This window comes from Microtus pennsylvanicus, chromosome 7 (genome assembly GCF_037038515.1).
Source record: "Microtus pennsylvanicus isolate mMicPen1 chromosome 7, mMicPen1.hap1, whole genome shotgun sequence".
NCBI lineage: Eukaryota > Metazoa > Chordata > Mammalia > Rodentia > Cricetidae > Microtus > Microtus pennsylvanicus.
Window position 1 is genome coordinate 33978142 of NC_134585.1, and position 26446 is coordinate 34004587.

Genomic DNA, 26446 nt, shown 5'->3' on the forward strand with positions numbered 1-26446 from the left:
AAAAAGAGCAAAGGAGAGGTGAGCTAGAATAAAGATATAGGCGAGGCACCTCAGGGTGGATGTGCTCAGAGCTTCTTTCACATAGGCAGCTGTTGGTCTTTCTCAAGATAGCAGTTGGAAGCTTGGCTTTGTGAGTGGGAAGGAGTAGAGTTCTGTTTGCTTCGATGTTATCTAGGAGGGTCCTGTTCTCCAGAGGAGAACTCAGGCCTTAGCTTCTTCTCACACTAGGATGAGATTGTGGACTTCCTGACTGGAGTGCTTACTCGTGCTGAGGGACATGTGGGTTCTGAGCCTCGGGATCAGGATGCTGAAAAGAAGAAGAAGCCCCGGGACTTGGCCCGAAGAGACTTGGCCTTTGAAATTCCTGAGCGAGGAAGTCGGCCTGCTTCCCCAGCTGCCAAGCTCCCCACCTCCCCCTCGGGCTCAGAGGTAGTGTGTGCGGGGAAGAAGGTATGAAGATGTATAATTAGGTATTTCTTTATGAGGATATCTGGGAATTACTATAAGGGGAGATCCAGGGAGACATGCCAAGTGATGGTTGGATGCAAACCTTTGAACCTTCTCTACCCAGGATCTCTCCAGTGTGTCCAGCAGCCCCACCTCTAGTCCTAAGACCAAAGTGACCACAGTGACATCTGCCCAGAAGTCCAGTCAGATTGGGACTTCCCAGCTGCTGAAAAGACATGTACAGAGAACAGAAGCTGTGCTGACCCACAAACAAGCTCAAGGTATAGTCTCCTGTCCCAGCAGCCCCAATGGGGTTCTATTGCTTGTACTTAATGTCCTGTGGCAGTTGGAAAGTATTAGATTTGCAGCTTTTTCCAGTGTGAGAGGTACCCTTTCCCATATTGCTTTTAGGCAAAATCAGGTTGAAATGAATGCCAAGACTGTGTGGGACTAGGCTTTGTGTTTGTTAGTCACAGCCTTGTGTGTTGGTATGCTGGAGACACTGAGCTTATGAGCTGACTGTGTGTAGTGGCCCGACCTTTCGTTTAATTACTCATTGGAGAAGTATATATTTTGCCAACCATTCCAGTAGTCAGAGGGCTTTCCAGATGATAAGTACAGAGTGACTGATTTTATTCCTCAGGTTCTAGGCCAGCTCACCGAGTTCAGAGTTACATGATGGGTTATCTACAAATTATGTCAGGGTTCTGCAGTTGAGCTTCAGATGAGAGTGAAAAACATTTGTATTGTTGAAATTAGGGTTTGGAGGAATCTAAAGACTATGTGAGGAGGTGTAGAAAAGGAAAATCCAGTGAAACAAGAAGGAAACATTAGTGGCTCTGTCCCTTATGTCGGTCTGTTCACCCCCTCCACCCCAACATGATCCTCTGTTCACACTCCCTTTTGCTTTTAATGGAGTCAGACTTATCACTTAAACCCAGACGTCTTATGAGACACCACTAACAAGTGTGAGTGGGTGGATGAAGGCAACAAAAGAGGCTAGGTGCCTAGAGTCTGTGGATGCCCTGTGACCTAACTTCCTGAGTGGTGGAAAAGAGCCAAGTTCTGGTGTGGGATTCTTTTAGAAATTTGGTGAAGGAAGAGCTAGCAGTTTACTGAACTTCTGGGTAGCATGATTAGTGGAGTTACTAAGGTGATCTTGAAGGTTGAGTGGTGTACTGGGTTTAGGATGAGACCCAGGAGTGTCAGTGGGGAAAGCAGCATCCATAAAAGCATGACTTTGGCAGAGCTGATGGGTGGATGGGAAGTGGTAGTTAATATAAACAGAGCCCTCACTGCCTGTTGCCTCTATTTGCAGTTGACTTGCTCTAGTTTGTTGGCTTGACGGCCCCATGTGGCAAGTACACAGCAGTCAGGTTCTAGATCCGTCTAGTTAAGAGAGAGCACCCACTGACCATTTTCATCTTTTCCTTGTTCCCACTCTGTTCCTCCATTCTCTAGCTGGCTATGATTCTATAATTCTTTCTGATTCATTCCAGCACAGTTTGCTGCTTTTCTGAAACAAAACATGCTGGTGAGGAAAGCTTTTCCTCCTGGCGCCTCCTCCTGTCTCTTTGGTGAGTATTGCTTTCACTTGCTCGCCCAGGCTTGCTGCTCTCCTCCCCTACCTCTCACTCTTCCCTCTCTCCATTCTTTTCCTCTGTCTTCTGTCTCCTGACTCCACCAGGTCCCCTTGCTTGTGCAGTGGCCTTTGCCTTTCTCAGTTCTTTCTGTTGGTTTCTCATGGTGCTGTTTTTTTGTTTTGTTTTGTTTGCCATGCTTCTTGGTTCTGTTTCTCTTGTATGCCTGTGACCTGTAAGCTTGCATTTCCATGTCTGTTTTCTCCCCTGCCTTAGTTGTTCCCATTCTGCAAGCATACCAGGCACTTAGAGCTCTTGCCTTTTTCCTCTGTCTTAGGCCAGTACGTTTATCCCTAAGCAGTTCTTTTAACTGATCGGTAATCAATTCCCTAACTGTGGCCCCATACCAAGCCCCCCACCCCCGCTTCCCAGCCCAAATTCACTGGGATGCTTTCTCCCTGTCCCATCTTGTTTGCCTGTGCTAAGAAGGACTAAAGGGAGGAGACTTCTGAGTGTAAAGAGTAGGAGAAATGAGGAATCCAGAAGGCTTGCCTTTATACTTAGTGATCTGTTAGTGAAAGCCCATATTTCCGCGCACGCCTTTAATCCCAGCACTCGGGAGGCAGAGGCAGGCGGATCTCTGTGAGTTCGAGACCAGCCTGGTCTACAAGAGCTAGTTCCAGGACAGGCTCCAAAACCACAGAGAAACCCTGTCTCGAAAAAACAAAACAAAACAAAACAAAAAAACAAAAACAGACTTGGTTGTGACATAGGTCACTTCTGCCCTGTTATCTTTGGGCAGAATCTGAGATGCTGCCTCACCTAGTAGGTCCTGAGAGCCACCAAGTCCAGCGCAGCTGAATGGGCTAGAGCTATCTCTGAGATGCTCCAAATTAGGTCCACAATGGATGGGAGCTGAGGTAGAAATAGGAGGTGTGACCTGTACCTGGGGCATTTCTCCTGTGTGTTCCCAATTTGGCTGGCTTGGCCTATGGTATTTATAAACTTACGGAAGATCTTACCTCAACTCCATTTCTTAGTCCCCATTTCATCAGAATCTATGGAGGAAGCAGAGAAAGAGGAGCTTAGGGTCCAGCTGAAGCGGCATCATCCTTCCAGTCCTCTTCCTGGTGCAAAGCCCTCCAAGCGACCAAAGATCAAAGTGTCCCTGATCTCCCAAGGGGACACAGCTGGAGGGCCTTGTGCTCTTTCTCAAGGTGGAACGCCTGAAGGTGAGTCCTTTGTGGAGTGTTTGGTAAAGGTTGACCAGCTTTCCCAGGCACACAGTTTGGCAGGCAGCCCAACTTCTGTCAGTGTGAAGGACACCCGAAACAGAGATGGTCTGAGGTCACACATGTTGGAAAGTGGTAGTCACCTTTTCTCAACAAGAGAGACAACATAAGAGTAGTTGTGGGGCCATTTAGAACATTACATATTTTGTCCCTTTCTGGTTCTCAGTTAAGGTAATGAGATACTCCAGAAAGCTTAAAAGATGGAAGAACTCCCAGCTCTCCTATAATAGCATAGCTAGCTGTTCTGTCTTCACTTTTCTGTAGCTGGATATTTTTCTCTGTCCTGCCCATATATCCTTCTGGGGCCTTCAGAGGTAAAACTAGATAGTTATAATTACAGTTTTCCTTAGTTATGATAAAAGATGAATTAGATACAAAACTTGAGACTCACAAAGATAGGGTAGATATTTTCTTTAATTCTGCCAAATCCAAATAGACTATTATAATTGTAATTCTTGCTTGACAACCTGTTCTATTATATGTAATTTTACAATGTTAAAGTTAAAATCTCCCTTTCCAATTTGACAGAAAGGAAGTGATGTAGGATGTCCTGTACACTGCAAATATGTGTTGCTTTTATTGGTTGATGAATAAAGCTACTTTGACCTATGGCAGGGCAGAATATAGCTAGGTGGGAAATCCAAGCAGAGATACAGGTGCAGAAGGGCAAGGTCAAGAGAGATGCCAGCAAGCCACCAGAGCAGCAAGATGCTAGAGAATAGGTAACGCCACATGGTGATACACAGATTCTTAGAAATGGGTTCATCTGTATGTAAGAGCTAGCCAGTAAGAAGCCTGAGCCATCAGCCAAGCAATTGTAATTAATATTAAACCTCTAAATGACTATTTTATAAGCGACTGCAGGGACCAGCAGGTGGGAAAGAAACTGGTCAAATGGGACCAGACAGGACAGAGAAAAGTATCTGGATGCACTTTCCAGTCTTAAGTTTAGCCTTGGCTGTAGGGGCACATTAGAACTAACCTATGGTCGTGGGGTTTGTTCTGCAGCTTCTGGGGGGAAACCTATCACCATGACACTGGGAGCTTCAGCGGGAGCCAAGGAACTAACTGGACTTCTCACCACCTCCAAGTGAGTCCCTTCTTTCCCTTCACTCAGTCTACAGTTCATTTGGTGTTCAGGGAAGTTGAGAGATTCTGGAATCTGTCAGTTATGGGCATGTGATTTTTTTTTTCTCAGAGGGAGCTTTTCCTTCATTTCTGTCAGTTAGGGTTCATTTTTCCTTAGAAGATTGCAGAGCATTTACTGAGTTAAGACCACAGTTCTTTAATTTAGGCATGACTTTTAGAAGGATAAATTAAGGGCTTAGAAGCTGAAACAAACAGAAAATTCTTCCTGGCTGAATCTCTCTGGATGCTTCCTCTATGACTGTGGGCTGCTACCCTTTGGATGACAGGACTCCTTTCTTTGTTTCCAGGTCAAGTCCTTCTGAAGGTGGCGTTTTAGCCAGCGCAGCGCCACCTGTGGCTTCCAGCAGTGCCACACCCAATGCCATCCAAACCCTGCAGAGCCGCTTAGTGGCCACTTCTCCTGGCAGCGCCCTTCCAGGTATCTTGTAGCCCTTCTCATGTCCACCAGCAGTCTTTTGGATCTGCTGTTAGGAGGTGGTCTTAGACCAGGAGCTCTGGGACTGGAGCTAGAGGGAGTATCTCTGCCAGAATTAGCGTGGATGATGGTCTCTAGGAGCTGTGTCCTCTACTGTTGAGCATGGGCAATGCCTGTATTGTGATTCTTCTTCTTCTTTTTTTTTTTTTTTAATTTTTGATTTTTCAAGACAGGGTTTCTCTGTGTAACAACCCTAGCTGTCCTGGAACTCGTTTTGTAGACCAGGCTGGCCTCAAACTCGCAGAGATCGCTTGCCTCTGCCTCCCAAGTGCTGGGATTAAAGGTGTACACCACCACCACCTGACTGATTCTTCTTTTTCATACATCTGACTGAATAAAGCTGGAGGTATTGCTAACCTGGTTATTGGAAAATGAGATGTTTTTTCTGTGTTTGTCACTCTGACCGCAGTCTCATGGAAGGGCTGGTTGCCTGATCCCATAGTTTAGAGCATTGCTGATTTACCTTTCCTTTAAGCAGATTTTTACTTTGAGAATGTTGGACTATGTGTAATGTGGTCAAGTATATGAATCCACTTGGCTTCTAGAGCCTTTCTTCTTACCTAGAAATAAAGAGGATTTAGGTTTCTGAAAAGTGGGATTGAAGCTCTCAGCTGTTCCTAATGCCATTCAAAATGCAGAACTACTGGCTTGGAACAAGTTGATTGTGCAGAGCAAATCCAAGGCAGTGTCTGGCATGCATCTCTCCTTGTGTGGTATCTACTGTGTCTGCTCAGGAGACTCTCCTGGTTTCTTTCTGGGGACAGGAAAGTGTCTTTGGACAAGTGTAAGTTGTTGGTGAGGGTGAAAGTGTGGCTGCTTCTGAATGATATGTACAAGTGACTGACCTCTGCTGTTACCTGTCATGTCCTCTCCTAGGGGCCACTTCAGCCAGCAGCCTCCTCCAAGGCCTCAGCTTCAGCTTACAGGATATTAGCAAGACCTCTGGCCTCCCAGGAAGTCCCTCTCCAGGGCCAGCCCCACAGGTATATCATCTGCTGTGTTGAGCAGTGTGGAATTAGGACTCCTTAATTTTGTCAGGGAAATTATATCTGGGGTCAGTGGGTTGAGGACAAAGAACCTTCTAAATATTCAGCCAAAAAGTTACCAAACGTTATAATCTATGATTTACCGTATGGCCTTGGGTGAGATTCCTGACCTCTCTGACTTGTTTCTTTATCTATAAAATAGGCTAAAGATATTAGCTCCCTCGTATATTTGTGATGATTAAAGATGATAATATGCAGAATTCCTGGAAGAGTACCTTAACATGTGGTAGATACTGTGCATGTTAGCTTTTAATAATAGCTGTGGGCCCTCCAGGCTCTAACGTTGCTGTTGGGTGGTAACTTCTAATCATCTTGTGTGTCCAATAGGCCACCGGTTTGAAATTGCCAACCCCCATGCAGAGTCTGGGTGCCATCACCACAGGCACGAGCACCATTGTCCGCACCATTCCTGTAGCCACCACTCTCTCCTCCTTGGGTGCCACTCCTGGTGGGAAGCCTACTGCTATCCACCAGCTGCTGACCAATGGGGGCCTCGCTAAGTTGGCAAGCAGCCTACCCGGCTTGGCTCAGATTTCTAACCAAGCATCAGGTAAGTCTCATGAAAATAGTGGGGACTTCAGATCTGGGCTTTTCCATAGCACTTTACTGGCCATCTCACATAGGGAAGCTGTAAACCCAGCCCTGCATGGTCCTGACCTGGTTTCTTGGATTCAGCTCTGTTGGGCCAGCCCCCAGAGAGGTCTAGAGAACACAGGAAGTTTCCTCCTTGCTGCCTTTCAAATTGACTGATGGGGTAGACCTACCCACCCAGGAAGGAAACCAAGAGGATGTTTTATATGGGAAGACATTGTTACCTGAAAGAGGCTATGAATCCCGTGTCTTCCTGTCTTTGTCTCTCTCTTACTTAGGCTTAAAGGTCCCCACCACCATTACTCTGACACTCCGAGGCCAGCCAAGCAGAATCACCACGCTAAGCCCTATAGGTTCAGGAGCAGTACCATCCGAGGAGCCTACCTCCCAGATGCTACCCTCTAGCTCACAGGTGAGTTGGCTTGCACAGACCAGGAAGTGAGCTCTAATCCTAGGTAAATTTGGAGCCAGCCAAAGGATTGACCATAGCTGCCGTTGAACTAAATTTGTTGACAGAGCAGATTCAAATTTGAGCCCTCAGGCTTATAGCTTTATTACTTTGATCAACGCAGGACCTCTTTGAGTCTCCTTATCTGTAAAACTAGCTATTGTGGGGATTGAGTTTGTGGACACTCAGGTATGGCTGCTGCTGGGGTATAATGTTTTTGGGTATTTGCCTCTTCTTCCTTTTCTCCTTCCACTCTTGGTTTCCTCATCCAGAGCTTGTGAATAGGGGCTGATTTTCAAACATTGTGTTTTTTGCTGTCTTGGGGGTATAAGTAGGTTTTTTAGGGTTTACCTAGGAAGTACCACCAGTTTCTCTTAGTTGATTTCCATTATGTCTTTTTTTTTTAAAAAAAAAAAACAATCATTATTTATTTATTATTTTATGCGCATTGATGTTTTGCCTGCATGTATGTCTGTGTGAGGATGACAGAACCCCTGGAACTGGAGTTACACACAGTTGTGAGCTGTCATATGGGTGCTGGGAATTGAACCCAGGCCCTCTGGAAAAGCAGTCAGTGCTCTTAACCACTGAGCCATCTCTCCAGCCCCCATTATATCTTTTTAAAGTAAAATAAATGCTCCTAATCTAAAAATGTTATCTGAGGAATCATTCAAAGATAGGAGTCCAAGCAAAAATAGTCCTGGTTTAACATTGTATTCTTCACCAGTAGCTCAGTTCAACCAGGCCTTCAGCATTTGAGCAAGGACCTGTATAGGTTACTTATCTGCAGGTCCACCAGACCAACATGGCTGGGCACAGAGGAGCTTGTCTAGTTAGGTCTCTTGCTGTAAAGAGACAGCATGACTATGGCAACTCTTAAAGGAAAACATTTAATTGGGGCTGACTTAAAGTTTCAGTGGTTTCATCGTTATTGTTATGGTGGGGACATGGCATCATGCATGCAGACATGGTGCTGAAGGAGCTGAAAGTTCTACATCTTGATTTACAGTCAGCAGGAGAAACTATGTGCCACACGAGGCATAGCTTGAGCATAGGAGACTGCAAAGCCCACCACAGTGACACACTTATTCCAACAAGGCCACACCTCCTAATAGTGCCACTCCCTATGGGGACCATTTTATTTCAAACCAGCACAGTACTACTGAGGTACCCTAGAGTTCCCAGCCATTCTCTAAGCCCTTCTGTCTATTTGCTTTTAACGGGAAGTGCTATGCAGAGACCAGAGCCTGACATACATGGACATCTAGTTACCCCTTTTTGACAGGGATTGAAAGTGCTTTTCTTTCTTCCTTTTTTTTTTTTAAACATTATTTGTGTGTGAGTGCGTGCTCATGCCATGGTGCATGTTTTGGAGATCAGAGGACTATCTATCTCCTACATGGACCATGTGGGTTCTATCTACCATGTGGATTCTGGGGACCAAACAGGTTATCAGACCTAGTGGCAAGATCCTTTATTCACCCACTGAACTGCCCCGTGGCCTATTGGAATTTTTTTTTATATATTTTTATTTATTATATATACAATATCCTGTCTGCCTGTATGCCTGCAGGCCAGAAGAGGGCACCAGACTCCATCACAGATGACTGTGAGTCCCCATGTGGTTGCTGGGAATTGAACTCAGAACCTTTGGAAGAGCAGGCAATGCTCTTAACCTCTGAGCCATCTCTCCAGCCCCTGGAATTTTTTTTTTATTTTGTTTGTTTGTTTGTTTTGTTTTTTGCTTTTTGCGACAGATTTCTCTGTTTAGCCCTGGGTGTTCTGGAACTCTCAGGTCTCGAACTCAGAGATCTGCCTTCTTTTGCCTCCCAAATGCTGGAATTAAAGGGCTGTACCTCCAATGCCTGGCTATTGGCCTAGTGTTTTTAATCTTTTTTTTTTTTTTAAATATTTTTTATTGTTTATTGGCGTGAAGGTGTCAGATCCCCTGCAACTGGATCTTCAGACAGTTGTGAGCTGCCATGTGGGTGCTAGGAATTGAACCCAGGTCCTCTGGAAGAGCAGTCAGTACTCTTAACCACTGAGCCATCTCTCCAGCCCCTCTTTTTTTTTTTCTTTCAATTACAAAATAATTATGCTTACTTTAAATTATTGGAACATTGCAAGAATAATGTAATTTAGAAAATGTTTAAATTTCTCATGTTGCTGTTCTTAGAGATAGCTTGACAGAAAATTTTCTAGATTTCTCTGAGTTAGGGTTCACTGTATAGCTAGCTCTAGCTGACCTGTAACTTGATATTGTAGACCAGGCTGAGATCATCCATATCTGCTAGAATTACACCCAGCCATTTTTGGTTGATTTGCCTATGTAAGGGCAGCATAGGGTCCTTTTTATTTGTTCCTCTTCATTTCTGTACTTGTTTGTTTTGTTCATTTGTTTTTCGAGACAAGGTTTCTCTGTAACTTTGACTGTCCTGGAACTTACTCTATAGACCAGGAACTCACAGAGTTCTGGCTGCCTCTACCTCTTGAGTGCTGGGTTAAAGGCGTGTGCCACTACTGCCCAGCTTTCATTTGTTATTGAGGCAGGGTTTCACTGTGTAGGAAGACTCTCAATCCTTATCCTCAGCCTTGCAAATACTGTGACCACAGGCATACACCACCATGCTCAGCTGTAATTTTTTTTTCATACCCATTGAAGGAAAGGGTAAGTCTGTTTATCCTTAAAAACGCATTTGAAGGGGATTGGAGAGATGGCTCAGCGGTTAAGAGAACTGACTGTTCTCGTAGATGACCCAAGTTCAATTCCCAGCAACCACACGGTGGCTCATGACCATCTAAAATGAGATCTGATGCCCTCTTCTGGCCTCAGGCAGATACACAGACAGAATATTGTATACATAATAAATAAATATTCTTTAAAAATAGCTTTCCTAATATTCAACTGTCTGAATTCCAGAGTCAGTGGTTTATTCAGTATGTCCTATTTGTTTCTTTTGGCTGTTGTTGTCTGGTGTATTTCTTGGAGATAGGGTCTTATTGCATAGTCCAGGGTGGCTTTAAACTTTGATCTTGGCTTAACCTCTCAGATGCTAGGATTGCATACAGCAACTATCTCATCTTATTTTTCTTCAGTTTTGTCCTGTTTTGTTTGTGATGGGGTCTCCTGTGTTGTTTAGACAGATCTCAGATGTGCAGTGTCTTCTAAGTGCCAGGATTAGAAGACCTGTGCCACCATGCTGTCTTCTTACTGTTTCCTACATCCCCTTGTTAGTTTTATTATATACAAAGGAAATAGGAAATAAGACCCTATTAAAGGAGAACACGCTGAGAAAAGAAGAGCCTACTATTTTAAGAGGAGTAGCATGCCCTTTTGATTAGCTTCTATTTCACTTGAGATTTTAACTCCATTTATTGTTAGCCTATAGGTAGGTGTGTGTGTGTGTGTGTGTGTGTTTGCTTGCTTGTTTCCACCTCGTGTGTGTGTGTGTGTGTGTGTGTGTGTGTGTGTGTGTGTGTGTGTACTGTTACTGACCAGTTTTATAAGAGATCATGTCAGTCCTTCTTGGAGTCCCTCCTTCTTTAAAATCAGGACAGTCAACTCCTGTGTGCAGCCCTGTTTTGGGTCTGTATAAGCAAGTAGGAAGTGGATTTTCTGAGTTTATCAGACCCTTCTTCATCCTCCCCCTTACATGTTCTTCACCTTCTCTGTGGTCCTGGGGTTTTTGATAGTGTGAAGTGTAGAAACGTGGTAGGCTTGTTGAAAAGATGCTGTCCTTCCACCTGGCCTCCCTCTTCCCAGACTGAAAGCTTCCGCAGTCTGGTACCTTTAATTCTGTCTAGTCATTCACCTGTTTTCGGCATTCCTCTCCTTCCTTGGGTGTGATGAATGCTACTAAGAGCTGATGATTGTGAGTTGAGCATGGACTATACTATTGATGGTTTGTGCAGTTATCTCCCTTAATCCTCGTAGCAATCCTGGGAAGCAGGTGCTGCCATCTTTTTCCACAGGTGAGGAAAAGGAAGCTCAGAGCCCTGTGAGCTAGTGAGCCCCTTGCCCTCAGGAGTAGCTAGATGAGCATGACACCAGAGGGTCTTTGTCTTGTGTGTTTTCTTTCCTATTGATCACTACATTGGATTGAGCTTTAGGAGTGAGATGATTGGATCAGAGGAGTGGTTTAGCCTGGCCAAACTTTAACCCCTTTTCACCTTCTGCCTCACAGCGCCTGCCTCCAGCACCCTGACTACGCCAGCGATATGTCCTTACCAGGTTGGTGACCGCTGCCTCAAGGTGAACGGTGTGGTCCTGCTGAGCCATCTGAGTGTCTGAAGACATCCTTAAGACAGTCGTTTTCACCTCTCTACCAGCTGTCTTTTGGGTTGGGCCTCTGGGTCTCGAGAAGGCATTAGGCCAGGTGGTAACCGTGCCAGCAAGGGGAGCGCTATCCAGGGCCAGCAGGTTGGTTCCTGGAATCCCCAGCAGGACTCGCCATGTATGGATTATTGGCATTTCCTCCCCAATACTAATGTAATTTGACTCCGGTGTCAGTATAGAACTGCTCACTGCAGTTTCATGTGAAGGCAGGGAGAACTGGGCTGTCAGCTTTGAGTCCTTTAGCTGCTGGGGAAGTGAGGAACGGTGGTTACCAGGCCCCTTTCTCTTCTTCACTATGCTTTATGCACTTCCTGTACCAGAAAGTCTGTAGGTCCAAAGACAGAAAGTGAGGGATGGAGCAGCCAGAGGACGTGTTTGGCAAGACACCCACAAACCCTATGCTGCTGACAGTTTGGACTTGGGACTCTGCCTGACACTTGAGAGGACACTTGAAGATTAGCAAGTAAAAGGGAAAACCTGAATCCCTGAGAATCTTCTCTGGTGCCTGGGGATGGAGCAAATTGACCAGCTACCCTGTTGTCACTGCTGTTGTAGGAGGCTTGGGGAGGTAGGACAGTGAAGAGTTTTGTTTCCTTTCCTTAGAACTTTGACTTTCTGCTGAGAAGTAGGTTGTGGTGACTACTGTGTGAGGCTTTGGTGCCAGCCTGAGCCTTGCAGATCATGGTCTCTGCTGATGTGGGCACTAAAGATAGAGCTGAGTCTTTCGTTTCCAATGACACTGTATAGATGTAACTTGGAGCTTGACTCTGAGTTTCTGTTCCAGAGCAGGCTCCTTTCCATTTCATACTTAGAAAGTTTCTGTCAAGTGAGAATAAAGCAACTCAAATGTGATTTTGTTCACAGGGCCTCCCCTGTAATCTGAGTGGAACATGTAGTGTTGAGGAGCCTCAGGCAATTCAGGTCAGACATGATAGGAGTAGAGAGTGGTCTCCAAACTCCACACCCTCGCCTTGGCTGTGGAGCTGCACTTGCAGTGCTTCACAGAGTGGGGCTGTATTCTGAAATTCAGAAGGCATTGAGTGAATTTGAGAAGGTATGAAATCTGGAAGAAGCCTCCAGTGCTGGGGCTTTATTAGCTTCGTCATTCAGAGCATATAACCACCAAAAAAGAGAGGATAAGACTGTCGGGCTCTGTGAAACTTTGAGGGATCATTTAGGTTGGCAGGGGGTTCTGAGCAGCCCTTTGTGACTTAGGAGAACAGCTTGAACAACACTGGAGGGGCTGCTCCTGAAAGATGCTGCCCCTGTGTTCTGGAACCAAAGAAAACTTGTATTCTGCTTTGGTGGTGAATCTATGTACATCCCATGGGTGACTTCTGAGGCATGGCCTATATACCTTGAAGAACTGCAAAACTGAGGAAGGGGAGCTACAACACACTGACCTTCACCTTGAGGGACTGACCAACAAGGAAGTGGCTGGAGTCTGTAGATCACATTCCTCAGATCCCATTCAAACCACACTACTTGGAATGTGGAAAGACACTTGACTGTACCCATCTTGTGGCAGACTTGAGGGCATAGCCTCAGAAGGTAATACTCTTATGGAGTATGTAGAAGGATCAGGAAGGCTTTAAATTCTTGGGCAAGAGATGTATTGTAAATGCCCCGTGGAAAATGTCTGTGGCTTTCAGAAGAGGTCACAGGGATAGAGACTTGTCCACCTTTGGTTGTATCACTATAATAATTTGGGGGTGGATGAATTAAAAGAAGCGAGCCATCGTGACGATTCTGATCTTACATTAGCAAAAAGAATAAAAAAACAAAACAACCAACTTTGTGTTGCTTTACCTTGTTTTCATTTGATTTTGCATGCTTTGGAAATCGCCTGTGTAGTGGAGAGAGAGAGAGAGAGAGAGAGAGAGAGAGAGAGAGAGAGAGAGAGAGAGAGAGAGAGATGGTACTTGAAGTTATCTTGGTGCTGTCAGATGCTGAGGCCTAGGCACTGTAATTCTTAAGAAACATCAAAACAGCCGGGCGGTGGTGGTGCATACCTTTTTCCCAGCACATGGGAGGCAGAGGCAGGCGAGTTTGAGGCCAGCCTGGTCTACAGATCTAGTACTGTTACACAGAGAAACCCTGTCTCAAAAAAACAAAACGTCAAAACAAAAACAGGTTTCATGTAGTTTATGTAGGCCTCATATTCACTGTAGCTGAACTGGCCTTTAACTCACCATTCTTATGCTTGTGCCTCCTGAATGCTGGGATTACAGGCATCTACTGCCACACCCAGTTGTCATTCCCTTTATAGATGAGGAAGATGTGTGAGCTGATGCCTGTCCTGGGTTCTGAGATGGAAAGCAGCCTAGGAAGTAAGGAGAATGTGTCCTTTTCAGTTTTCCCATCATTTTGCTTTAGCGGAGCACACACTAGACCTCAGTCTACACACAGAGTCCCTCACTGTTGGTCCTAGCAGACAGTTGGCATCCTACGTGCCCTTTGACCCTGAAATAAAGACTTAAAGGTAGACAAGTGGAATCTAACCTTCAGCTTGTATATCTGTAGCAAGGGGGACCTCCTCTACCCCTTTTATCTTTAGGTCCTTCTAGTCTTCATCTCAGAACCCAGAACAGACCACACACACTTCTTCCCCCCTTAAAGGAAGCCAGTTCAGCTGTATAGTGACTCTCAGGCCTGCCTTGGCATTGGTACCCCTGTGGTGAGCTCTAGTAGACTGATTGGAACCTTTGACACACATTAAACTATCTTTAGCAAAGCTGATTATATTTTCCCCCTCACTTTTATCTCTTAGGATCACTGAATCTGCTGCTTCATCAGATGAAAGTTGAGGCTCTGATACAGTTAAGACGAAACGAGTCTTTGTTGCTTTTCCTCTCCTTTTCTGGTAGTTGGAAGGAATAGAGACTCAAAACTACCTCCAGTGGGCATTCTTCACCTCCCAGCTCCTTGTTTTGAGACTGGTTTTTACTCTAGCCCAGGCTGGCTAGGAACTCACTTAATCCATAGCCTAGGCCAGTGTTGAGCTCCAAGCAATCTTCCTGCCTCAGTCTCATGAATACCGAGATTATAGGCATGACCGTAAGTCTGACTTGAGAAAACATAGACTGGGCGCCGTGGTGCTTACCTTGTGGTTTTTGTTTTCAGGATTTGGTTGGGTTTCTTTTGGTTGGTTGGTTTTTTTGTTTTGTTTTTTTTTTTTTTTTGAAACAGGGTTTCTCTGTGTAACAGCCCTGGCTGTTCTGGAACTATCTCTTGTAGACCAGGCTGGCCTCAAACTCACAGAGATCTACCTATCTCTGCCTCCTGAGTGCGGGGATTAAAGGTGTGTGCCATCAAACCGCTCAAAATGGATTTGGTTGCTTTTAATTTTATCTTTTAACTATTTTACTTTGTGTGTATGAATGTTTTGTCTGCATACATGTGTATATATATATGTGTGTGTGTGTGTGTCTGTTGGAGTCCCTGGAACTGGTATTACAGACACCATGTGGGTGCTGGAAATTGAACCCAGGATCTTCTGCAAGATCAACTTGTATATGCTCTTAACTGCTGGGTCATCTCTCCATTCCCCCCTGATTAATTTTTTTTCCTGTTGTCATAGGACTGCCCAGCACAGACTGCTTAGTGGATTCCTATCTCTCAGTTCTAATTCCAAACAGCCCAATTGACCTGAGCCTACTTAGGGGCTGGTTCTTATCCCACTCACTCCATAATCCAGTAAGTCATGCAGTTCATATCACTTGTCTTTCTAAAAGAATCGAGAAACATGAACTATTGTCTTTTGCTGTGTGTATGCTTCAAGACTGATAGGGCCCGTGTGGCCTCACCAACGTTCCCTTCACTGCTTGCATTGAACCTGACTAGTATTCCAAAATGAGGAAATTAAGGACTGGGAGGATGACTCAGGGTAAAAGTGCTAGTTCATTAGCCTGATGACCCAAGCCTGCTTCCCCGAAACCCACATAAAAAGCTGGATTGGTTGCATGCATTTGTAATCTCAGCACTCCTACAGGAAGGTAGAAAGCGGAAACAGTTCCCTGGAAGTTTGTGGGCCTGCTAGCCTGGAGTTCACAGTGCAGCTGCAGAAACAGGAGACCTTGCCTCAACAAAGTAGAAGGGAAGAACCAGCTTCCCAAAGCTGTCCTCTGACCTCCACTATTGTGCCGTAGCATACAACGCACATAAAGTTTTCTTTTTTAATGAGCAAATTTTGGTTCATTATGTGTGTGGTTCTCTGTCACTGTATTCTTGCAGCTACAGTCAAGGCATAACTCCCTCTTCACAGGGTTCTTGTCCTACCCCTTTTTTATATTTATTTATTATGTATACAATGTTCTGTCTGTGTGTATGCCTGCAAGCCAGAAGAGGGCTCCAGATCTCATTACAGATGGTTGTGAGCCACCTTGTGGTTGCTGGGAATTGAACTCAAGGACCTTTGGAAGAGCAGGCAGTGCTCTTGACCGCTGAGCCATCTCTCCAGCCCCTTGTCCTACCCCTTAATGTCACTGCCCATCTTAGCCCATAGCAACCACTGATCCCTTCTACAGCTCTGTAAATGGAATAATATATAAATAGAGCTGTACAGTACATGACCTTTGAGTTGTCTCTTTTTTTCCCCTTGGTTTAATCCCTTTGATGTCTATCCAAGTTGTGTGTGGGTTTAATATAGTTCATTCCTCTTATTGCTGAGTAGTAGTCATCATGTGGGTATGCCACAGCTTAAGCATTAGCCTGTTGAGGGATCCTTGTTTCCTTTTGTTTTTGAAACCAGAGCATGTAGCTTAAGTTCAGTCATTGAAATTTTCAAGATTAACTGGATGCTGCAGCAGCTGTCCCTTGGTTTTATCTGCTGTTCCTTCTCAGAATCCATGTTTGAATATGCATTAGCTGATTTTTTGGATGTCTTATTTGTCCGTTCCAGTGTGCTGTTTCTTGGTTTTCACACCCCATTTACACTTTCGTGAGCCACATCTGTTACAGGTCCACTTCTGAAGACAGAGGGCCTTAGAGCTACAGCGGCAACACAGTTATTTGCATGTTTCAAAATACAACGTTCCCTCCATTATCTTGCTTCTGCCTCTGCACCAAGTGGTTGTATGCAAGGTATTTTTTTTTTTTTTTTGGGTTTTCGAGACAGGGTTTCTCTGTAGCTTTGGAGCCTGTCTTGGACCTCCCTTTGTAGACCAGGCTGGTCTCGAACTCACAGAGATCCGCCTGCCTCTGCCTCCTGAGTGCTGGGATTAAAGGCGTGCGCCACCACCACCCGGCATGTATGCAAGTTTTTATGTGGACATTTGTTGTCACTTGGGGGTAAATGTCCAGAAGTGTGATTACTGGATCCCATGGTAAAGTTTTAGTTCTTAGCTTCTCTAGACCAGCTGCGACAGTGTGCATTCCCAGCAGCGGTGTATGAGAGAGCTGCAGTCTTATCCTCACTACCTTTTATATCGTCAGACATGCCGGTGATAGCTCGTGTGGTCTTGGGATGTGGTCCACTTTGTCCAGTGCTCTGACACTTAGGGAATGTGTGTTCTGATGCTGTTAGATTCTATAGGGTGTCAGTAAAATTCTGCTCGCAGTCACCTTCTTAAGTATCTTTGGTGGTATTCTGCCATGTTTTTGTCAGGATAGTGTCGAAATCTCCAACTATAATCTGTTTTGCAGTTCTCTTCTTTGGTACAAATGCATTTAGGAATCCTTTGTCTTTTTCGTGGGTTGACCTGTTTATCATTGTGTAATGTCCCTATCCCTGTCTGAAGTCTGTCTTAATCTTTCTCTGACTTCTGTCTCTTGCCACCCCCACCCCCAGGGCCTGTACACACTGGGGTGCACTCAGTCCCTTGGCTTTCTTTTGATTAGCGTTTGTATTCTTTTTTCCATTCTTTGTTTTAAACTCACCTGTATGATTATAAGAAATGTGAACGTCTAGTGGACTGACTGTGTTTAGCATGTGATTTTCCCTCTGACAATCTTTCAATTGGTAGCTTTAGACTGTTTCCATTACATATAATTATAGATATGTCAGGGCTTCAGTCTGCCCTTTTAGTTCCTGTTTTCTGTTGTATTTGTTTTCTTTTTTCCTGCCATTGTGGGTTTCTTGAACCTTTTTTTTAGAATGCAGTTTGATTGGCCTATAGTGTCTTTGCGTATATCTCCCTATCCAGCCTTTTTGATGTGTGCTCTGAGGTGTTACATTATATGGCATAGCTTGTTTATGGTGCTGAAAGTCCAGCCAGGGCCTAGCATGCAAATTGAGTCCTCCCCCATAACCTCCCCCACCAAAAAAAGTTCAACTGAGCAAACATTTAAAACTAACAGATATTAGCTAGTAACACTATACTGCTTTTGTTTAATAGACAGAGCAGTCCATGTCTCTGGTAAGTAGATTTAATAGGAGAAGCCACCAGTGCTACTGATGGCTCTGATGGAGTGAAGACTCACAGTGCATAGTTGCTGAATGGTCTGTGTCATTAGCACTTTACTCAGAATGTCTCTTCCGATGGTAGGGCTTCTGGCAACTCGTTAGTAATGTCTGATGGAATGAGTTCTTCCTAGCACTCAGACTCTCCAAGGTAAGAGAACGTGATACAGGGTCCTGTGGGAAATCTGGGGCAGTTTTAGGATTTGATTTGGGAGAAGCAAGCTGTCAAAAATTGCTTTAAAATTTCACTTAAGATCATGAGTTCCTAGCTGGGTGGTGGTGGCACACGCCTTTAATCCTAGCACTTGGGAGGCAGAGGCAGGCGGATCTCTGTGAGTTCAAGACCAGCCTGGTCTACAAGAGCTAGTTCCAGGACAGGCTCCAAAACCACAGAGAAACCCTGTCTCGAAAAACCAAAAAAAAAAAAAAAAAGATCATGAGTTCCTGAAAAACAATCTCATTTGACTAAAGGGACAGTGAAACATCCGGGAGTTGGTTCTAGAGATCCAGTTTACTGGTGAGTTTTATGGCACCTTGATACCAAGCTAAATGGCCAAGGGTCATTTTAGAAGAGGGAACCCTAGTTGAGAAAATGCTCCTATGATTGGCCTGTGGGTAAGCCTGTCATGTATTTTCTTGTGATTGATGTGGGTAGTGCTGCCTCTCAGCAGGTGGTCCTGAGTTCTCTAACAAAGTAAGCCAGTAAGCAGCACCATCTATGACCGCTATATGAGGCAGGTCCCTGCCCTGTTTGAGTTCCTGTCCTGGCTTCCCTCAGTGATGGAGTGTGACCTGCGAGTTGTAAGATGAAATAAAGCCTCTCTATCCCCAGTTGTTCATAGTCCCATGTTTTAGCGCAGCAATCAAATCTCCCCCTAACTATAAAACATTTGGCATTGGCCTCACACCTACTAAGCAGTCTACCATTGAGCTATATTCTCAGCCCTGGAAGAATTTGTTTGTGGTTCCAGACATTGAGCCCAGGGCTTCGGTCTTGCTAGACAAACACTGACATTGAGCAGCATGTTTATTTTGAGGTAGCTTGGCTAAGTTGCCCAGTTAGAGTAACTAGACTTTGTTCTGGTTTTGAAGACGGCCCAATTTGAGAACTATTTGCACAATTAGACAACAGGATATTTGGGGTTTTCAGAGTTTCATTTTCTGTGTTGAAGCATTTTGCCTCCATTTATGCATGTGTGTATGTGTAGCCAGGGTACCAGAGGAGGGCATCAGGTCCCCTGGAACTGGAGTTACAGTTTTAAACAGCCATGCGGTTGCTGGGAATCAAGCCCAGCAAGTGTTCTAACTGCTGAGCCAGCCCCACTACTAAGCACTGTTAAGTTGACCTGGTTAAGGTTTTTCCTTTTAGCCTTCTAGTATCATATTCTTATATAAAATACATAAACTCAAAACTTACGCTTCAGCATTTTGTCAGATTGCCTGATTTCTTGGTTAATGAGACATTTCTTGATTAATGATTGATGTGGGAGGGCACAGCCCACTGTTGGTGGTGCCACCCCTGGGCAGGAGATCCTAGGTTATATAGGAAAACAAGCCAGTAAGCATCCTCCGCCATGGCCTTTCCTTCAGTTTCTGCCTTCATGCTCCTCTTTAGTTCCTGCCTCAAGATTCCCTCATTGATGGGCTGTTGGTCAAGATGAGTAAGCCAGTAAACCCTCTCCTCCCCCACTTGCTTTGGTCATAGTCTTTATCACATAGAAAGCAATCTAGGGCAGTCAGTCTGGGCTCCATAATCAATTCCAGACCCTGTCTTCAAAACAGAGCAACAACAAAAACCCACGTTGCTGGGGCTGAAGAGATGGCCCAGCAGTTAAAAGCACGTGCTGCTCTTGCAGAGGACCTGGGTTCAGTTCCCAGCACTCAAGTGGTAGCTCACAACCCTCCTTAACTCCAGTTCCAGGGGATCTGTTCTACCTTCTGACCTCTGTAGACACCATGCACACATATGATGGACATACATACATGCAGGCAAAAAAAAATGATAAATACATCTAATAAAATTTTTAAAAATGTTTTTCTTCTAGACAGGGTCTCTGTGTAATAGAACTCTATTTGTAGATCTGGCTGACCTTGAACTCAGTGATCTGACTGCCTCTGCCTCTCTTGAGGGCTGGGTAAAAAAAGTTTTTTGCACCTTGAAAGTTATAAATTTAATTTGCTTAATTGGGGAATTTCAGAAATATTAAATAATGTAAGCTTATCTCTAAGCCAGGCATCAAGTCAGGCAGGGAGGCATCTAGCCTCAGGAGGCAGATGGATCTCTGTGAGTTTGAGACCAGCCTGGTCTACAGATACAGAGCTGTACATCCAGGGCTACACAGAGAAACCTGTCTCAACAAACAAAGACAGGCATCATTTCCTTTCAAAGGTCTCTATCTAACACAGTTTGATAAAGCCATCCTCGGGGAAAACACAGTTTACAGCTTCAGTTCTAAACTACATCAACTTTCAGGGCCATAAATACACAGGGAAACAAAACTCAGGAAGCTTTCCCATCAGTGAGCCTTTGTCTTCCCAGCAGCTACAAATTCCTTACTGACCTGAGCTCAAATAGACAAATGGCTGAGTAGAAGGCTCCATGCCCTGTTGTCTTCCCCCTACGCGGTGACCTCTGTAAACCACTGCAGCCCCTGACCTGTCTTGGAGCCCTTGCTGGTTTGTGTGTCTCATCTGATGACACCTTTGGGAAGATGGTACTTGTGACATGAGGAGGACCAGTGTGGAGGGACCTAGGTAACTATCATGGTGTTAGGTAACCATCAATGAAAAGTCGTGGGTGCCCTCACCCACCTTCATTCCTCTGCCCCTGGAAGAGGCGGCTTCTCTCTGCCTTCCCTTTCTCTTCCTCACTTGGACTCCCAATTCCCTTTGTCTCCTTGGTTTTCTTTTGATCTTTGCAAGTATAGGCTGCCTGGTCCACTCCAGACGTTAGTAGCTTCCTCAACATGAAGGCTAGACTTCCCATAAGGAAGACAAGGATTTCTTCTTGGCCCCAGTTCTTGGATGCAACTCTGTTCAAAGCTGTACTTACTGAAAAGTGTAGTGGTGTGTGTGTTTGTGTGTGTGATATCTAAAGTCTCTACTATCCAGCAAGCTTTCTTGTTACAAATCAGGGATGCCACACTCTTTGCCCAGCGTCCTTCCTGTACCAGGAAGCTGGTAAGCTTTGGCAAAGGTGCTGTGCATGGTGGTGCCTGTCTGAAATTCCAGCATTTTGGAGGGGGGTGGACAGGAAGTTTAGAAGTTAAAAAACATCACAACAAATACTACTAGATATCTGTATTTAAGACAAGATGAGGCTGGGAGATGGTTCGCTCAGTAAAGTGTTTTCTGCAAAAGGACCTGGGTTTTGTCTCTAACCCCTGTGAGAAGCTGGGTTTGGTGGTTCACACGTATATCCCAGAGCTGGGGCAGAGACTCTAGGGTACGCTGGCCAGCTAGCCTAGCCTAACAGATGTTAGAAAGACTTTCTCTCAAAACAGAAGCAACAAAAACGCGCAGGTGTGTGTCCCCCGAGGAAAAACACCTGACGTTGATCCCTAGTCTAGCACATGCACGCACACACAATGAAAATAGGCCAATAAGGCTGGAGATGTGGCTCGGTGGTCATGTTTGCATAGCAGGCGTGGACTGTACATCTGTTATAGTAGCACTCTGGAGCTGCAGGCAGGGGGAGCACAAGTTCAAGCTCATCCTTGGCTACATAGTAGGTTTCATATGATATGACTGACATATTTGTTTTTCTATGTAGTATTCTGTTCATAGTTTGAACCCCACAGGTGCAGACAGCAGTCTGCCAAGAGCATGGTCTCCTTCAAGACCTGCGAGCCGGAAGTGAAATGACTAAGCAACTCCTGCCTTCTTGTTCTACAGTGAGTTCTGGGAGTGGATCACTGACCCGATAGTCTGATTTCATTTTCACTTTTCTGAGACAAGGTCTTGCTATTGTAGTCCAGGCTAGCCTTAAACAGAGATGTGGTAGGAAATAAAGTAGAACAATATGTCCTCAAAGACTGTGGACAAGTTTTTAAATACTGGGTGACATCTGCTCTATAATACTGTTTGTTTGTTTGTTGTTTTGAGACATGGTTTCCCTGTGTATCACTGGCTGTCCTGGAACTCACTCTGTTGGCCAGAATGGCCTCGAACTCAGAGATCTGCTTGCCTCTGTCTCCTGGGTGCTGGGATTAAAGGTGCTGGGCTGGGGTGTTTTTTTTTTTTTTTTGGTTTTGTTGTTGTTATTTTAGGTTTTTTGTTTGTTTGTTTTTTGAGATAGTTTCCCTGTGTAGCCCTGACTGTCCTGGAACTCACTTTATAGAACAGGCTGGCCTCAAACTCAGAGATCATCCCAAGTGCTGGGATTAAAGATGTGAGCCACCTCTGCCTGGCCATTTGTTTCTTTTTTTTTTTTTTTTTTTTTTTTTTGGTTTTTCGAGACAGGGTTTCTCTGTAGCTTTGGAGCCTGTCCTGGAACTCGCTCTGTAGACCAGGCTGGTCTCGAACTCACAGAGATCCGCCTGCCTCTGCCTCCTGAGTGCTGGGATTAAAGGCGTGCGCCACCACCGCCCGGCCATTTGTTTCTTTTTAATTGCGAATCTGTTGATCCACAGATAAAAAGTAATTCTGATGTGCTTGCCAGTAGAATGCAAAAGAAGGCAATTTAGGACATGGACAGTAAAACATCTACATTCCCCAGCATAACATTCCACAGAGTGTGAGGATTAGGCAGTAGAGCGAATGTCCCAGGCAATTCCATTCATAGCTCCTAGATCTTCAAAGGGAAAATACTCCTCAGATCTGGGGTTTCTAACCAGCAGGACTAAATCAAGATGCACTTTAAAAATGTGAAGTCTCAAGGCTAGAGATAGAGCTTAGTGGTTAAGTGCACTGGCTGCTCTTGCAGAGAACCCGGGTTCAATTCCTAGCATCCACATGGTGGCTCACAACCATATGTAACTCCAGTTACAGATATTCCAGAGGATTTGATGCCCTCTCTGGCCTCTTGCCAACACCAGGTACACATGCGATGTACATTCATACATGCAAATACATATGCAATATATAGACAAAGCACTTTACACTTAATAAAAAATTTTAAAATCTGACATTTTGGATTCAGGCACAGATTATACTGCTTTAAATAGGGAGTTAGTGTGCCTTTTTCCTTTTTATATATTATTTTATATGTATTATATATAATATATATATATATGTATCTTGATTGTGTAAACGTGTGAACGATTGAACATGCCATTCTCCTGATATTTGACAATGAAATTCTGTTTGCAAGATAGTGTAATCATTTAATGACTCATGAAGAGGCCACCTTTCTTTTGGGTCAAGTATATAATCTAGTGTATTATTATTATTATTATTATTATTATTTAGTTTTTCAAGACAGGGTTTCTCTATAGTTTTGGAGCCTGTCCTGGAACTAGCTCTTACAGACCAGGTTGACCTTGAACTCACAGAGATCTGTCTGCCTCTGCACCCAAGTGCTGGGATTAAAGGCACATGCCACCACCGCCTGGCTAAGTGTATTTATTATTAAAACACTTTTGAGCCATTTTTCTTAGATGTGATCAATAGCTATAAGCACAAAAGTTATCTAGAATTCTCCCTCCATGGCTTCTTTATCATACAGACTTTATTTCCCATTGTCCACAAATTACATTAGAGTGTTCTCAAGCTTCTGGCTCCTCTGGTGTCTCTTACCTTGCTCTGGTACATGATTACAACAGAACTTCAAATACCCTTGTCTAGATGAACAGTCTAGTCCTGAGCAGCCTCAAAAACTCAAACATTGCATTCGGGAGGCAGAGGCAGGCGGATCTCTGTGAGTTCGAGACCAGCCTTGTCTGCAGAGCTAGTTCCAGGACAGGCTCCAAAGCCACAGAGAAACCCTGTCTCGAAAAACCAAAAAAAAAAAAAAACAAAACTCAATCGTTGAAGATGAGAAACAGAGGAGGCCCAGCATGCACTACCAGAGAGGACTTACCAGGCTGTCAGTCCGAAGGTCTACAGTGCTGACCCCAGTACCCTGTGTAGGTAATCCCACAGCTCCTGCAGCAGGTTGGAAGGTGGACACAGGAATCCTGATGTCCCAGAAGCTTGCACCAGCTAGCCAGACAATGGCAGCAGTGGGCAACAAAGAGGACTCACACAAGATGGAAAGCAAAGACGGACACCTGAGATCATCCTCTGATTCCCCACTCGTCTCGTGTGTGTGTGTGTAGACATCTGTACTCACATGTGTATGTGTCACTCTACAAATGACATGGTAAGCTCCACTTCTCCATCCCACCTAGCCACTGCTGAACGGATCTTTCTCCCTTGGCTCTGCCTTCATCCTATGGTCCCCCTTCCAATTGATTACATTTGTTTGTTTGGTAGGGGGGTACATGCATGCTATGGCACACATGGAGGTCTGGTGGGAGGGTACATGCATGCCATGGCACACATCTGGAGGTCTGGTGGGGGTACATGCATGCCATGGCACACATCTGGAGGTCTGGTGGGGGTACATGCATGCCATGGTGCACATCTGGAGGTCTGGTGGGGGTACATGCATGCCATGGTGCACATCTGGAGGTCTGGTGGGGGTACATGCATGCCATGGTGCACATCTGGAGGTCTGGTGGGGGGGTACATGCATGCCATGGTGCACATCTGGAGGTCTGGTGGGGGTACATGCATGCCATGGTGCACATCTGGAGGTCTGGTGGGGGGGTACATGCATGCCATGGTGCACATCTGGAGGTCTGGTGGGGGGTACATGCATGCCATGGCACACATACAGAGGTCAGGAGGCAACTTCCAGTAGTTTTTCTCCTACCATGTGAATCCTGGGGATCAAACTCAACTAATCAAGCTTGGAAACACAAGTTCATAAGTCTGATAAGCCATCTCCTCAGACCTCTTTGTTTTGTTTTTGAAGACAGGGTTTCTCGGTGTAGCTTTGACTGTCCTGGAACTCGCTCTTTAGACCAGGCTGGCCTCGAACTCACAGAGATCCACCTGTCTCTGCCTCCCGATTACTGGGATTAAAGGTGTGCACCACCACTGCCAGATGTCCTCAGACCTCTTTTAACAGCTTTTCCCTATTGCTTCCCTTTCTGATTACTACCCAGGCATCAAACTGTAGCTCATGGGCAAGCAATGCCTAACCTAGGCTTCTTGGATTGAGCTCCCAGTGCAAACTCTCCTTTCTTAGTCTTTGCTCCTGTGGGAGGGAAACCACTGGAGCCAGGCTGAGATGTGGCAGTGAGGTCAGGGACCGGCATCAGACAGCCCATCATCAAGCCCCAGACAGAGATGGCACCAATGTGGCAGGTGAACCTCCCCTCCCCTTCCTATAGCCTTGGCAGACATTACTAATCAATTGCATCACTTTCACAATGAGTCAGTCCAGAGCTGCAGACAACCACAAAAGTTGACTTGCCATTCTTGACCCAGACACTATCCAAAAGTCAGAGTGACTCTGACTCAGAAGGCAAGCTAAAGGGTAGCGGTCAGAACACATGCAGGGGTTTCAAAATTGGTAAGGTAAAGGACAGGACAAGGCATGGCCAAGCTGGCAAGGGAAGCCGTGACTCACATTCATAGAGCCCTCGTTTACGGAGCTTTCTCTAAATACCCTGACTCTTGAGGTTAAACGACTCACTTGATACTACAGATGAGACAGAAAAAGGGAGTGCACCTGGTGTCACCCAGCCTTTCGACCCACATGGCACACGCTTACTCTCAGCCTCAGCACAGGTAGCTCAGGACTCGGTCAGCCTCTCTTCTAACGAGCCCCTCAGGACTGAGACTCATGAGAAGGATGGCAGGCAGAGCCTATGGCTTGCTGCTGGTCATCTGATCACTGCCTGGGACAGCAGCTCAGGACAGCGACAAAAGCTTTGCAGACAGGAGACACTCTGGAGTGCACAAACATTACAGCTTCAATGCAGTTTAAGCTACCAGCAAATGTCACTGAATACAGATTGAAAACAGGTGTCCATAGCAACCTCTGGGTTAAGAGCTAGCTGTACCTCACACATTGGTACCCTCAATTGGTAGTTATGAAAATTAGGAACTGGGACAGAGCCGGAGGGGGTAGCTCACTGGGGCATGTCTTTGGAGGTTTTACCTGATTGGAATGCTCTCTGAAGAACTTCCTGTGCCACATGGTTCTGCCACCATGATCTTCTACTCGGGCATACAGGACCCAGTGGCCATGGGCTAAATAAAGCCTCTGAAAATGTGAACCAAAGAAGTAACCCCTCCTCCAAGTGATTTCTGAAGGTCATCTGGTCACAGTAGTGAGAAAAGCAACTAATACAGGATTCACATTGAGTCTGTCCATCACGGCCTGGTATTTGGCTCTCTCTCATGCTTTGAGCCCCTCACGAGCTCTCTTGCCTGATTGGCCTTCATTTCTATTGCTTGCCAGGAAAGAACCCCTGGCTGTGGGAGAGTGTCGGTCAGAATCCTTTTGCCTTCCAGTTTCCTGGTCTTTCCTCTCCACCCTAAGGCCCAAGCATGCAAGAACCCTAGTGGTAGGAAAGAGCCTCTGAACGTGTAGAGGTAGGAGTTTCTCTTGAGAAGACCCCCACTGGTAGCCCCCATTTCCTGCTCTCTTTGCAGTATGCCAGTGCCTTTCCTACACAGGGGAGCTCC

The 26446-nt window shown here is 45.3% G+C and overlaps 1 protein-coding gene across 16 annotated transcripts in view; it reads left to right on the top strand.

Annotated features, from left to right (window-relative positions):
- The window catches only part of Kansl3 (KAT8 regulatory NSL complex subunit 3), a 35156-nt gene extending 21999 nt beyond the window's left edge, over positions 1–13157 (top strand). For 13 of the 16 annotated variants that reach the window (XM_075980459.1, XM_075980465.1, XM_075980456.1 and 10 more), the window contains 10 exons: positions 229–429; positions 572–728; positions 1947–2024; positions 3068–3259; positions 4328–4409; positions 4756–4886; positions 5820–5926; positions 6317–6539; positions 6859–6992; positions 11213–13157. In XM_075980459.1, coding sequence (XP_075836574.1) covers positions 229–429; positions 572–728; positions 1947–2024; positions 3068–3259; positions 4328–4409; positions 4756–4886; positions 5820–5926; positions 6317–6539; positions 6859–6992; positions 11213–11233 — 1326 coding nt within the window. In that variant the 3' untranslated portion in view covers positions 11234–13157. The remainder of the gene's footprint in view (positions 1–228; positions 430–571; positions 729–1946; positions 2025–3067; positions 3260–4327; positions 4410–4755; positions 4887–5819; positions 5927–6316; positions 6540–6858; positions 6993–11212) is intronic. The other 3 variants (XM_075980471.1, XM_075980458.1, XM_075980472.1) reach the window with 1 other exon arrangement.
- The last annotated feature ends 13289 nt before the right edge of the window (positions 13158–26446 follow it).